The following is a 14153-nucleotide window of genomic DNA, read 5'->3' on the forward strand; positions in this document are numbered from 1 at the left end:
TATGTGTGTGTATGCGCGTGTGCTTGCGTGTGCGCGTGTGTGTGTGTGTGTGTGTGTGTGTGTGTGTGTATGTGTGATTTGATTGGTTTGCAATTGTAACAAAATACGGAAATAGCAATTGCATACGGAGAACCTATGTGAGTTTTAAATCTCTGAGAGCGTCACCGATGCTCTTTCATTCGTTTTCAGGCTCGTAAATGTGATCAATGGCTTCCGTTGAATCTTATTGTCTTCTTTCCTAGATTCGAAGAGGTTTTCGCTTTTAGAAAACTATTAAATTTAGGAATGCACGGAAAAAATCACCAGCAATTAGTTTCTCACGAAATTTTGGATGAAACATTTTTGATGAAAAATATTTGACGATAAATTTTTTAATTTCAATTAACAAATGGCCAAACTCTGACTTTATATTACATTTTTTCAAGAAATTAATAATCTTGTCACGCCCAGGTTCGCAGGATATGTCTCGCTTTAGATAACAGTACAATTTTCAATATCATCATCTCCTTTTTGTACGCCTCAAAGAGGAGTTATAGTGATCTGTATTTCGTAATCGGTGACTTCTCTTTCACATGATGCAAAGTCAAATGTCGCAAATAAAAAAATGATCAGGTGAATCTGCTGAACAGAAGTTGAGGCCAAAACCAAAGCGTGAGAGATAGAGTGATTTTTGTTAATATGCTAAGAGAGAGCATGAGAGTGTGAAGAAAATTTTCGCTGAGGGAGTAATATCTTTTGATCATCTGAGGCTTTTTCAAAAACAATTTTTAGTTTTATCTCTAACTTTTTCAGGCAAAAGTTTTTGTCCAATCTTTTTTGGCTAGTAACACTGTATTATGAGATATATTTTCTATCTGATGCGAGTAAAAATGACATTTTGAGCGAGTTTTACAATTTTATCCATTGGAACTCTTTTTAGCACCTTTAAGGTCTTCTTTAATATTTTATAGCAATTGCCGTCTTTTTTTGTTTTAGCTTGGTTTTTGGTACTATATTTAGTGGTCTCTTTTTTTGATGAATATCGATTGTAATTTGTGTTCCCTGAAGAAAATGGAGTAATTTTAATCAAGTTTTGGCTAATTTTGTCTGTTTTTTTTTTAATTTTTATTGCATGATTCTGCCAATTCTTAGTTTTTTGCAGGTTAATTGACGAATAATATTCAATATGTATTTTTGCTAAGAGTTGACAATTCAAGGCTAAATTGTACAGTTTATATAATACATTATATCATACAAATTTCCTAACTCTTCATGTTAATAGTGTTTTCCAGGTCGCGACGAAATTTAATCAGATTTCTATCATATTTTAACAGATTTTTTTTTTCTCATGAGTAGAGACAAACCAATTTTGAAAACCTAGTTGACTAGCAGAACAATAGCATTTTTTTCATTAAAAATATTTTATCATTGAGAATTGCTAGTGTGATTAATATTTTTTGAGCTCATTCATCCTTACAGTTGTATTAGAACTAACTTGATGCTCGTCCGTTGCAAAAAGCTCTGACATCATTTATTCACGTGCGGTTTACATTAGGAACATTTTCCAAAAACCTGTTTTACCCAAAAGTAATTCTAAACGAACTCCACCGTAACAGCAACACTACAACAAATTTTACTTTTTTCAATCAATCTTTGTCTCAACATTTTTAACATCAATCACTACAGTAAAACAGTTTTATAACCTGGTTAATTAACAGATTATTATTTCCCAGCACGCGTTCTATGACCAAATAAAAGTACCACGAACTTGAGAGTTACAAGTTGATTGTCGGCGGAATTTTTGGGCAGAATTCTGTCAGTATTTTTCCTCCTTCCATTTTCTTCCGTTCCAGCGTAGAGGAGAGATATAGTGGGCACAGGGTACGAGATGGCAATGTCTTCACACACAAATGTCCTGTTCTCCCCGTCAATCGCTATTGCAATGGGGTGAACTGAGAAATTGGGCTCGGGTTGGACTAAAAATCATTCTAAAATCATTCTCAGTCATCGCAGATCTAAGGAGCTGATAAAACTGTTTATTTTTTCTAAAAAAAATCGAGAATTTTTTTAAAAGTCTAAAAAGATGCGGAGATTAACGTTGATATGTAGGTTGAAATGATGTTAGGTTGAACAGAACTTAATTTGTGAACAAAAATTAAAAAATAATATTTAAGAAGTGAACAAGACACGGAATAGTGCTTCAATTTCTAGTCAATTATGAGCGCAAAATAAGTTCTTAAAAGATTTTTTAGGAAATTTTTAAAAGCATAAGGTTAAAAAGTTAGAGACGAGAACGAATTAGGGTTGGACGAGGCAACAGAGTTGCGTCAGATCCCGGGTTGAAGTTTCTTTGATTTCATACAAGGATCATATATGATTTCATACTGTCCATACTTGATTTCTTAGTACGATCCTTGTATGAAACCAAAGAAATCATATATGACCTAGTAGTTAAGTAATTAACTATTTTTAGTTAAGTAATTTAAGGTTAAGTAATTTTATGCTCATTTTTAGTTAAGTAAATTAATGATTTTATAAGTTTACATAATGTTATATATTCTTAACTTTCCATTGCCTCTTTTACCATTTGCATTTTATTTTTATGTGTATCTGAGGAAATTAACAATGTTCTTTTTAGTACGAAATGAAAGAAAGTTGTATGATCGTTGACCCGGGAACTTACACTTGACAGTGATGGAGATGATAGCTTCGCTGCGACTGCCAGCTTCATTGGTGACGACACAGGTGTACTTGCCCGACTCATGTCTGCTCACTCGGGTCTTGTTCAAAGTGAGGGATGTGATCTCACCAGGAAGTTTCATCGACGTCGCACGCATAGACATGTTGTTGTACACCCATCTACAAACACAAAATAATTTTTCTTACCTTAAAATTGCAAAATTAGAGAAGACTGGCAAAAAAAGCAAAAATTGAAAACCCGAAAATTTCCAATTTAAGTTTTGTTTAGCTTGCAGTTAAAGTTGCCAGTTTGTGGCTAATGGTTTAAAAAAGCATTAATTTTGAGATTTTTTTTTGTCTTCTTGCTTAGTCTACCTGGTGACCAGTCTCATAGACTTTGTGTTTAGACAGAATTGAAACTTTTAGTAGCTTTAGTTGGTAGCTAATTGCTTCATTAAAGTTGACACCATTCGTTTTTTTAAGTTACAATTTTAATGATGGATACATTGAATGAATGACTTGGTGTTGTCAATTTCAAATTTTGGCCAGATATTCTAATGACTTTGATTGTACTTTTTGTAGACATTGTAATTGAAATTGATTTTTGCCAACTTCTGCACAGTTGTGCTTTTAATTTGCCTCTCATTGGTTTTCTACAGCAAAAGTCTATGCTGTCTAAACTCCCGCAGTTTTGTTGTACCATTTTGCCAGTGAAGTTATTGACGTTGGTAAAAAAAATTTTGTAAATAAACATAAGAAACAAGAATTATAAAACTTTTGTCACCCTTTGTTTCATCTCCTGTATGTTTTTGTATGAGTTGCTTACTATCGACGTCTGTTCTTCTAATGCCGTAAATAATTTTCATTTTTGTTGTTAGTCTCAAATTGTCTTGCTATGTTGTTTTGCTTCTCCATCGAAAGTTTATTTTTTCGTTTTACATTTGTTCAATGAAAAAACTGAAAAAGTTAAGCGAAGTTGTTGATTTTTTTCGCTAACAGTGATGATGGCATATGGCATTTATGCACTTGAGGTTAATTATCATTTTTTTGTAGTTTTGTAGCAGATAATTGGTCTTCTGTGTGACTGTGAGCATACAAGACCTATTTATGTTAAAATAACTTTTACACTTGTGCAAATTTTATTTAAAGTAATTTAAGGAGAGTGAAATTCAGGCGTGATAGAAGTCCTGGAAGAAAATGCTTCTGGCAAATGACTTGACCAGATTTATCAGTTTGTTGATGAAAACTTTTGGCCAAGTTTTTTAACTATATTGTTTGCGTTAGCTGATCGCAATTGCTAGATGACGTTAAAAAAACTTTAAACGATAAAAAAAACTTTGCATTGCTTAACAGAACATTTGATTTTTATTGTGCCCTTACTCTGAAAACATTTCGCTCATTATCTCCAGCATTGACTCAATGATAACCAAAATCGGGAGTTTTTATAGAATTCAATAAAAACATGATTTTTCTATCTGAAGGAAATTTTAAGCAAATCAAATTTTAAAAAATATTCTGCAAATTTTAGAAATTCCAGAGCTTTAGTTGCTTTTTTGTGTTTGGATCTGACCTATCTTTAGAAATGGAGTTTGTGCTTTTTAATTTGCTGGTGGTTCATAGTTGTTTCTAACTATTCCCTTTGAAATGGGATGTCTTTGATCTTCATAGAAAGAATGAAAATATCACCAGTTCAACTATCGATTTTTTCTTTTATAGCAGATTCAAAGAAAATGTGAAAGGTGAAGGTTCTCAGAAGGTTGTAATAAGAACAAAAGATTGATTTTTTCATACATTCTAGACTAACTTGCAACAAAAAATTGTTTTTCAGAACTTAAGATATTCCGAATTTCTCAGGTATTAACATTGATGAAATGGATAACATAACAGCTAGTTCAAAAATTATTTACCTTTTCTTTGAAGGCTTTTGTATATTTGATTTCAATCTTTTACTTGATTGATACTTGAAACCGAAAAATACTACTCTTTTGGAAAAACTTAGCAAGCATTCGGAATTATTTTTGGCATTCTCTGATTTTAATTTTTTCAGCATTACTTTATTTTTAGAGCTCACAAAAGCATTACTGAGTCATCGATTGTAATTGTCAACGAGAGTTTCTCCAAAATATTTTTTTAGTTTGGTTGACTCAGTTTGGTATATATGACTCGGTTGCTGTTTTTCCTCAATTTCAACAATTTTTCCATTTCCTGGGAACGAAAATTTTTATGGAGATAGACGAACTTCCTAAATTATATTAAATCAAAGTTAAATTAAATTATTATTTAGTTATACATCACTTATTGTTATACAAAAATACAACATACATCGTACACCACTTTTGTTTGAATCCTATTGTCTTTAAACTATTTGATGGAACGGACAAAAAATATCAATGCCGGCATAACTTGAATTTTCATACATTTTGAGGGTAAACTCCACCTAATAGTTTACTTTCATACAAAAAAAAGAAGCTCCCAAGTTGAGCAATTATATATTGATTGGATGGGCTTTTTCTATTTTCTATTTCATACCCATTCTGTTAAAAGATAATTTTTCTACTCCGAGAGTCATAATGGCTGTCTAAACATTCGCATTTCGATTTTTTTAGTTTGCGCAATGACATAAGTTTTTAGAAAAAACTATGTTTTGTTGCGCTAAGGTTTCGCTAACAGAATTTCTTTTTGACAATCCCGAAATACATTTTACAGAATCAAATGAAAAACTTTAATTTTTGGCGGCTAGTTGGTATATCAAAACTTAAAAATCTGGTCTTTGTTTTGAGTTTCAGGATTTTGTGAGTTTAGGGACATCCAATTTCAAAGGGAATAATTAGAAACAACTATGAACCACCAGCAAATTAAAAAGCACAAACTCCATTTCTAAAGATAGTTCAGATCCAAACACAAAAAAGCCACTAAAGCTCTGGAATTTCTAAAATTTGCAGAATATTTTTTAAAATTTGATTTGCTTAAAATTTCCTTCAGACAGAAAAATCATGTTTTTATTGAATTCTATAAAAACTCCCGATTTTGTGAGATTAGGCAAGAAATCTCGAACCACTGAGGCGCAATGTGATTTAACGAATGGGTGTTCTTTTTAAGACGAATTTTTACTGCCATAAAACATTTTTTTTCAGTTCCGAAATATGATCGAGGATAATGAAGTAGTTGCACCTTTCTGTGTCAGGCAAAGACTTGAACGGTTCGTCTTGTTCGCGTGTCTTTGTGGATCTATTCAGGTTCGGCCCACTAGTGTTTTTTATGACCCCCAGTTACAAATTATATGTTGTTATTTAGCACGTTACTATGTAAGAAAATAGCACGTGCGCCTGGGGGTCATAAAAGCTGGGGGGGGGGGGGGGGGGCAGAATAGATCCGTCTTTGTTTCGACAAACAATCGTATGATTTGAACGAATTCTAAATGCACTTACTCCGCGTGGGCTGGTGGTACTCCGTCTGTGTATGTACACACCAGAGACACATCCGAGAATTCATTCATGAAGTGGGGGGTGTCAGGAGTTACTGCGAGGATGCGGGGAGTGCCTGAAACAGGATGCAAAAAAATTCTTGAAAAGGATGCGCTCCAATTTTCAATTTGTTGCCATCAATTTTTCTAGCCTGTTGGCTCTTTTCCGTGTGCGCCCCCATGCACTTTTCCTCAAGTACGTTATGCACCCCACCCCACTCCCCCCCCCCCCCCCCAATTTCAGAGCAGGCGCCTTTACATAGTAAATCTTTATGCATAAATATGGCACGTGCGTCTGGGGGTGCAAATAATATGCAGCCACTAAGCTGGTGGGGGCACAAACAGAAAAGATCTAAAATAACAAGTGTACCTGGGGACGCAAAATTTATATGCCCACTAAGCCGGGGGCGGGGACAGAGATTAGAACAAATAATTTTTCTCTTTTTGAGACATATAATTTGCAAAAAATGGATCTTTTCCGTTTGTGCACCCCCCCCCCCCTCCCAGTACGCTATGCACCCCCATACGCTATGCTATCATTATCTAAAAATATGGCACGTGTGTGTGGGTGGGGGGGGGGCGCAATTAATACGCAACCAGTACGGGGGGGGGGGGGGGGTGGAACAAGCTTGGGAGAAATTGACAACTAGCGAGAGTCTGAAGTACCAGAAGTTATAATAACAGAAGTTACTGTATTCGTACCACCAGAAATTAAAGTGTTTAAATCTTACAAGTTGCGTGTTTTAAGAGAGGGTAAGAAAAAGTTACTTCAAAATTCAAATCTGTTCTGCCCCCCGTCGGTGTTTTTAATGCCCACACTTAGAAATTATGTATTGTTGCATATAGCAGCATAGCACATTACTATGTAAAACAGAGCCGGCAGATTGCCGGAATAGCTGCGAAAGAAAAGACTTGCGTGCCATATAATAGAGATAGAAACAGATACAGATCTAAATTGAAAAAAAAATCGACGCTACTCAAAAAACTAGGTAAAAAACATTCAGCGATAAATTAATTAAGCTTGTTGAAATTCATTCCACATAAGCCTCTTATTACGGACCTTTACTACACAAATGAGTTTCTTTGACCTTAAACAAATTTAAACTAAACTTAAGTTTTAAATTGCAAAAGTCATTTTATTGAGTGAGGTAAGTCACGTATGATCAAAATCTAATCACGCAAAAAACTATTGCTAAAGCGAGTGAGAAATGACGTCACGCGCAAAAATTCCGTTAGTGAGATAAAGAAGTCATTCAGAAAATTTGACTTTTTCAGCTTTGCTCTGTGAACAAATGTAAAACGAAAAAAGAGCGTCAGACGACGAAACAAAAAACATAGCCGGAAGAATTCCTGAAGCGACTCGAAGCGTCAGAACTTCACTAACAAAACCGTAATTACAACGGAAGCCACTACCTTTTGTATCAAACCATTAACTCACTACCTCTCCAGGTCTGCTCTAAAAATTGGTGAAACTTAAACCACTGTCAACAAGAGAAACAAAATGCAGCAAAATTTTATATTATCGAAATTGTTTGGTAACGTTATAAAATCCAAAATAATTAAGGTGGTCATAAACCTGATAGTCTCAAAAAGACAAGCTGACAAGGTTATCAATAGCCCTCAAGTAATTCATGATTCTAATCTGAAGAAGATCGCGAAAGCAAACGGCAGATAATAATCTTAGAAAATAAATTAAATCTTTTCAAAATGGAAAGCTCAAATTTAAGAATCAGAAAACACCTATAATTACACTTCTAAACACAGTGATTCAGACAGAAAACAACACACACCTGGTTTCTTGTACATAAACTAGACAACATGATTTCATACTAAATCAAAAATAAAATTGATCATAGGAAAGACATAAGCAGCAGAATATTCAAAGGCAAAAAATTGTTTTAATTAATAACGAGGCCGGAAGAAAGCTGTAGTAATTAGTCATAAGTGGAAATTTTGGAAAAAAGGTTGCTATCAAACTCTCAGTACTGCCTTATGTAGAATGAAATCAATTGCAAACCAAAGAAATAACGAAAATGTAAAAAAAAGCTGAAATCATTCATTTTTTACAACTGAAAAAATCAATATACCGAAAAAAGGTAGGTGCCAGGACAAAACTAGAATAATACTAATTAGAATGTAAATATGGGCACAATTTACAGAACACCGTGATAAAAAGACATTCTTGATTTTTGAAAGTTCTTGAATTTTGAAAAATTCAAGAAATACGAATACATTTTATTGTTCAGCATTCAAGACATAGAAAAGATAATTAGTCATCCGAAACAAAGATCTATCCTCCTGAAGGGAACAAAAAATAGTAAAAAGTAGAGTTCATAAATACGAAACATTGAAACATTTTGCAAAAAAATGGTCAAAGAACTTTCAAGTTAAGACTGCATTTATGAAAAAATTTTAACTGTTTTTTTCAAAACTTATCGCCAAAAAACGATTGAATTTTTTTTGAAAAGAAATTAAAGTCCCTGATGTTGCACAAAAAAAAACTATTTCGAGCAGTTACAACCAAAATACAAATGAAAAACTGAAGAAAATCGGAAAAAAACTACCAAAATCGGATTAGCATATGTACAATTTTATGAAACAAAATTACATCGAGGTAGAAAGAGGCGTTGAGTATAGAGATTATCAAAGAGAATGTGCCATATTAACTGATTTTTGACAAAAAGACTGTTAAAAAATCCTAAAATGAAGAAATTAATATAAAAAAGCCAGAAATTAACTAAAAAATTTAGATTTATGTACCAATTTTCAATTTGAAACGCATTATTGGGCTCTGCAAAAAAACTGTGTTATCAATTTCCGAGGTTTACATTTCAATATAATATCGAATAAAATTCATTTCTACAAGAATCCAAATTAAAAGCAAAAAAATGGGCCACTTATACGAAAAAACAGCTAAAACGATCATCTATATGTGCAATTCAGTCAAAAACTACTTTTTAAAGTCAAGAAGTCATTCACTAAACGCAGCGCATAATCAAAAAAATTCTCACGCTTAGCGAAAATCTGTTCATCAAGAGAGCTGTTCTCACTTTCGCTTTAAGCTCAAAATGCCGCGTGAAAAAATCTACTTCCTGTAAAAAAAAACATAGCCGGAAGAATTCCGGAAGCAACTCGAAGCGTCAAAACTTCGCTAGCAAAACCGTAATTGCAGCGGAAGCCACTATTTTTTATATTAAACCTTTAACTCACTACCTCTCCATGTCTGCTCTAAAAATTGGTGAAACTTAAACCACTGTCAACAAGAGAAACAAAATGCAGCAAAACTTTGTATTATTGAAAACATTTGGTAACGTTAAAAATCCAAAATAATAAAGGCGGTCAAAAACCTGATAGTCTGAAAAAGCTGGCAAGGTTATCAATAGCCCTCAAACAATTCATGATTCTAATCTGAAAAAGATCGCGAAAGCAACCGGCAGATAAATCTTAGAAACTAGGTTAAATCTTTTCAAAAAAGAAGGCTCAAATTTCAGAATCAGAAAACACCTATAATTACACTTTTAATCACTGCGATTAAGACAAAAAACAACACACACATACTGTTCCTTTTTGTTAATAAGCTAGACAACATGATTTCATACTAAATCAAAAATAAAAATCATCATAGAAAACATTACCAGCAGAAGAATATTCAAAGGCAAAAAATCATTGAAATTAAAACCAAGGCCGAAAGAAAGCTGCAGTAAATTGTCATAAGTGGAAATTTTGGAAAAAGCTTTTTGTTGAATGAAATCAAAATGACACCAAAAAAAATGACGAAAATCTAAGAAAAATCTGAAATCGTTCATTTTTTACAACAGAAAAAAATCAATATACCGAAAACAAACTTAGGTGCAAGTACAAAACTAGAATGATACTAACTAGAAGGTGAAGAATATAGGCACAATGTAAGGAACACCGTAACAAAAAGACTCTCTTGATTTTTGGAAGTTAAAAATCAATTTAAAAAATTCAAGAAAAACGAATACGTTTCATCGTTCAGCATTCAAGACAGAGAAAAGATAACTAGTCATCCGATACAAAAATCTATCCTCCTGAAGAGACCAAAAAAGGAAAAAGCAGAATTCATAAATAAGAAACATTGAAACTTTCTGCAAAAAAATGGTCAAAGAACTTTTAAGTTAAGACTGCATTTTAGGAAAAAGTTTTAATTGTTTTCTCAAAACTTAACGCCAAAAAATGATTGAATTTTTATTGAAACGAAATTAAGGACCCTCTTGTTGCACAAAAAAACTATTTCTAGCAGGTACAACCAATATACAAATGAAAAACTGACGAAAATCAGAAAAAAACTACCAAAATCGGATTAGCATATGTAAAATTTTATGGAACAAAATTACATCGAGGTAAAAAGAGCTGTTGAGTATAAGAATCATCAAAGAGAATTTGCCATATTAACTGACTTTTGACAAAAAGACGGTTAAAAGATCCAAAAAAGAAGAAATTAAAAGAAAAAAAGCCAAAAACTAACTAAAAAATCAAGAATTATGTACCAATTTTCAAATTGAAACGTATTTTCAGGCTCAGAAAAACACTGTGATATCAACGTCCGAGGTTGAAATTTCAATATAGTATCGAAAAAAAATTATTTCTACAAGGAACCAATTTAAAAGCAAAAAAATTGGGCCACTTAGACGAAAAAGCGGCTAAAACCGGTTATGTATATGTGCAATTCAGTCAAAAACTACTTTTCAAAGTCAAAAAGTCATTCATTAAACGCAGCGCATGATCAAAAAACTTCTCTCGCTTAGCGTAAATCTGTTCACCAAGACAGCTTTTCTCACTTTCGCTTTAGGTCAAAATGCCGCGTGAACAAATCTACTTCCTGTAAAAAAAACCGAGAGAAAACCAATACTCCTCTTCGAGTCGTAAAAAAACCGAGAGAAAACCAATACTCCTCTTCGAGTCGTAAAAAAACCAAGAGCACCGCAATATAGCTACGCTCAGCTTACAGCTTCGCAGCTATAAAAATAGCACGTGCACCGTCGTGGCGTGAAAGGTAAGCTCACAATAATAAGTGGGATGGGTGGGGGGGGGGGGTGTTAGAATTCACCCAGATCCCGAATTTTCTGGCCGTTATACCGGACCGGTATTCGGTTTTTGATAATACGCCAGAGGTTCTGAGTGACTTCAAGCAGTTAGGTAGCCGATACCTCGGGTGTACAAAAAAAAATCAATTTCCCAGAACGGAAAGTTTGCTTAAACACTCACGTGCACAATTTAAAATGCCGAAAGTCTGCAGTGCCAGAAGTCAAAATGCCAGAAGTTGCTACTTAGCCAGAAGTTGAATTTCGTTGACTTTCGTCATTTTAAAACATGCGCGTTTCGTGTTTTAAGCAAGGTTATATGACTCTGCTGAAATCGCTTCGAAATTCTGACTTAATATCTCGATTTGCTTCGTCACTTTCGATAAACGCCAGAAACTCGCACTGACTTCAAGCAGAGTCACGTAGCCATTACTTCATTTGTAACATAATGCAGCATGTTTGGAGCATATAAAATACTTTTCCGGTGGTGGTAGTGACTCACTTTTGACATCGATTTGGACCTCTTTGACTGCCGTGAAGTTGGACTGGTCGTAGTAAGTGATGGTCCCTTGACAGCGATACTTTCCACGTTGCGTCCGCTTGATTCTGTCCAGTCTCAGAAAGAGAGAGGACTCGCTCTCCGTCTCATTGATCACTGTGTCTTTCAGACTCCACCTGAGACAAGCCACACACATATAAAAGAAATCATTGCCACTATTTCTTTACCTCAAGTATACCCAGGTTGAGGTTTAAGTTTGTCCTCGTTTATGACGCAGACCATTTTTGAACGCGCACAGTGGGTACGGTGCGTTCAAAAATACACAGGCGAGGATGATGGTTGCCCTATTTTTGACCTGCGCTGATTTTAAGTCATAGTTCGCACGATCCCGAAGATTTGAAACATGAGCGCATTTTGACAAAAAATTTTTTTTGCAAGAGTTCGCTCTATTTATTGTTAAAAAATGGAATAAAGGTCATTCCCCCCTTTTTGTCTGGATTGCCTGGTCATATCGTACTTTTGTCTGAACAACATGGTTTATAATTCTGCCACCGCACCACTGGTAACATAACCATCTATTTGCAGCAGTTTATTACTCATTGATCGCCCGGGTTTTCACTGGTTACCCAGGTCTAGGTACAGACTTACGAAAAGACAATGTTCGACCCAAATGTACTATGAAAAGACCATATGAAAAGATTTTAGCTGGACTTTAGCTCGACTCACTCAAATTTTTCGCAAACGACTTTAGCTGGACCCAAAATTTTACAAAAGACTTTGGTTCGACCCAAAAATTGGGCTGGACTTAAGCTCGACACAATGTTTGCAAACAAACTCGAGTTATAGTCTGTTCATGGGTCCATCATTGGTCTTTTCACAAGTCTGCTTTTTGGCCATTAAAAACTTACGTGCAATATTGCATATAACGTAGTCAGCGTGTATGCTCCATCATTTTTTACGATTCAGAAGAACCACTATTCCCTCAAAAACCTGCACTATTTTTAAAAAATGTAGTTCATAATTTTGCAAGGAATCTAGTAATCGTGCGAGGACGAATTGAAGTATAAATGAGTACCGGACAATTGCAAAATTCGTAAGTTATAATTAGATTTGTTTTCTCGCTTGAAATTCGCTGTTTTCAAAAGCCCGAATAATCTATTCCCTACAAATTTTTAGTCATGTCTGATAATTAATCAGAGTGGAATCTGAGTAAAAGTCTGACAAGCTGAATATGTGAAATGAACAAGTCTCTGAACTAGAACTGATTAGCAATATTGGAGTTTGGTAAGGGAAAATCCGCTTTTAAGTTTCCGTTCGGTGCAACTTGATAACATATGGAGCCATTTTTGACGTGTCATAATCCTGGCAAGTGTTCGTGTGTTTCTTATCAACCCGGGTCGAGGTGTCAACGCTAAAAAACGCAAAATTATGTAAGATTGGCGTTGAATGCGTAGAATTTATGTAAGATCTACGCTTAAGCGTAGATCTTACATAAATTCAACGCATTCAACGCTAATCTTACATAATTTTGCGTTGAATTTTGGCGTAGATCTTACATATTTAGCGTTGAATTTTAGCGTAGATCTTACATATTTAGCGTTGAATTTAGCGTAGATCTTACATAAATTCAACGCATTCAACGCTTATCTTACATAATTTTGCGTTGAATTTTGACGTAGATCTTACATATTTAGCGTTGAATTTTAGCGTAGATCTTACATAAATTCAACGCATTCAACGCTAATCTTACATAATTTTGCGTTGAATTTTGGCGTAGATCTTACATATTTAGCGTTGAATTTTAGCGTAGATCTTACATATTTAGCGTTGAATTTAGCGTAGATCTTACATAAATTCAACGCATTCAACGCCAATCTTACATAATTTTGCGTTGAATTTTGGCGTAGATCTTACATATTTAGCGTTGAATTTTAGCGTAGATCTTACATATTTAGCGTTGAATTTAGCGTAGATCTTACATAAAATCAACGCATTCAACGCTAATCTTACATAATTTTGCGTTGAATTTTGGCGTAGATCTTACATATTTAGCGTTGAATTTTAGCGTAGATCTTACATAAATTCAACGCATTCAACGCTAATCTTACATAATTTTGCGTTGAATTTTGGCGTAGATCTTACATATTTAGCGTTGAATTTTAGCGTCCCTAGTCGAGACCCGATGTTAATCTTGCAAGATCTTGCAAGATTCTTGCAAAAGGATGTTAATCTTGCAAGATCTTGCAAGACGATGTTAATCTTGCAAGATCTTGCAAGATGATGTTAATCTTGCAAGATTCTTGCAAGATTCTTGCAAGATTAACATCCGAATTTAAAACCCCAGAAAAAAAATAAAAATGATTCAATCGGCAAAATTTCTAATCCAAATGATCATACGTTTTGTGTGGTGAGTGAAAATAACGTTTTTTGCTGATAAAATAGGTACATGGTGAAATTCGCAAATTGTCTTTTTTCTTGGCCTTCCAAT

The 14153-nt window shown here is 34.2% G+C and overlaps 1 protein-coding gene across 1 annotated transcript in view; it reads right to left on the reverse strand.

The window, feature by feature from the left end:
* The window catches only part of LOC142353757 (inactive tyrosine-protein kinase 7-like), a 122418-nt gene that overhangs the window by 5420 nt on the left and 102845 nt on the right, over positions 1 to 14153 (reverse strand). The window contains exons 10-13 of the mRNA XM_075406108.1: positions 11669 to 11841; positions 6087 to 6198; positions 2663 to 2838; positions 1741 to 1955 (exon numbers count right to left, since the gene is read on the reverse strand). Of these exons, the coding sequence (XP_075262223.1) occupies positions 1741 to 1955; positions 2663 to 2838; positions 6087 to 6198; positions 11669 to 11841 (676 nt within the window). The remainder of the gene's footprint in view (positions 1 to 1740; positions 1956 to 2662; positions 2839 to 6086; positions 6199 to 11668; positions 11842 to 14153) is intronic.

This window comes from Convolutriloba macropyga, chromosome 1 (assembly GCF_964194025.1).
Source record: "Convolutriloba macropyga chromosome 1, txConMacr16.3, whole genome shotgun sequence".
NCBI classification, from domain to species: domain Eukaryota; kingdom Metazoa; phylum Xenacoelomorpha; order Acoela; family Convolutidae; genus Convolutriloba; species Convolutriloba macropyga.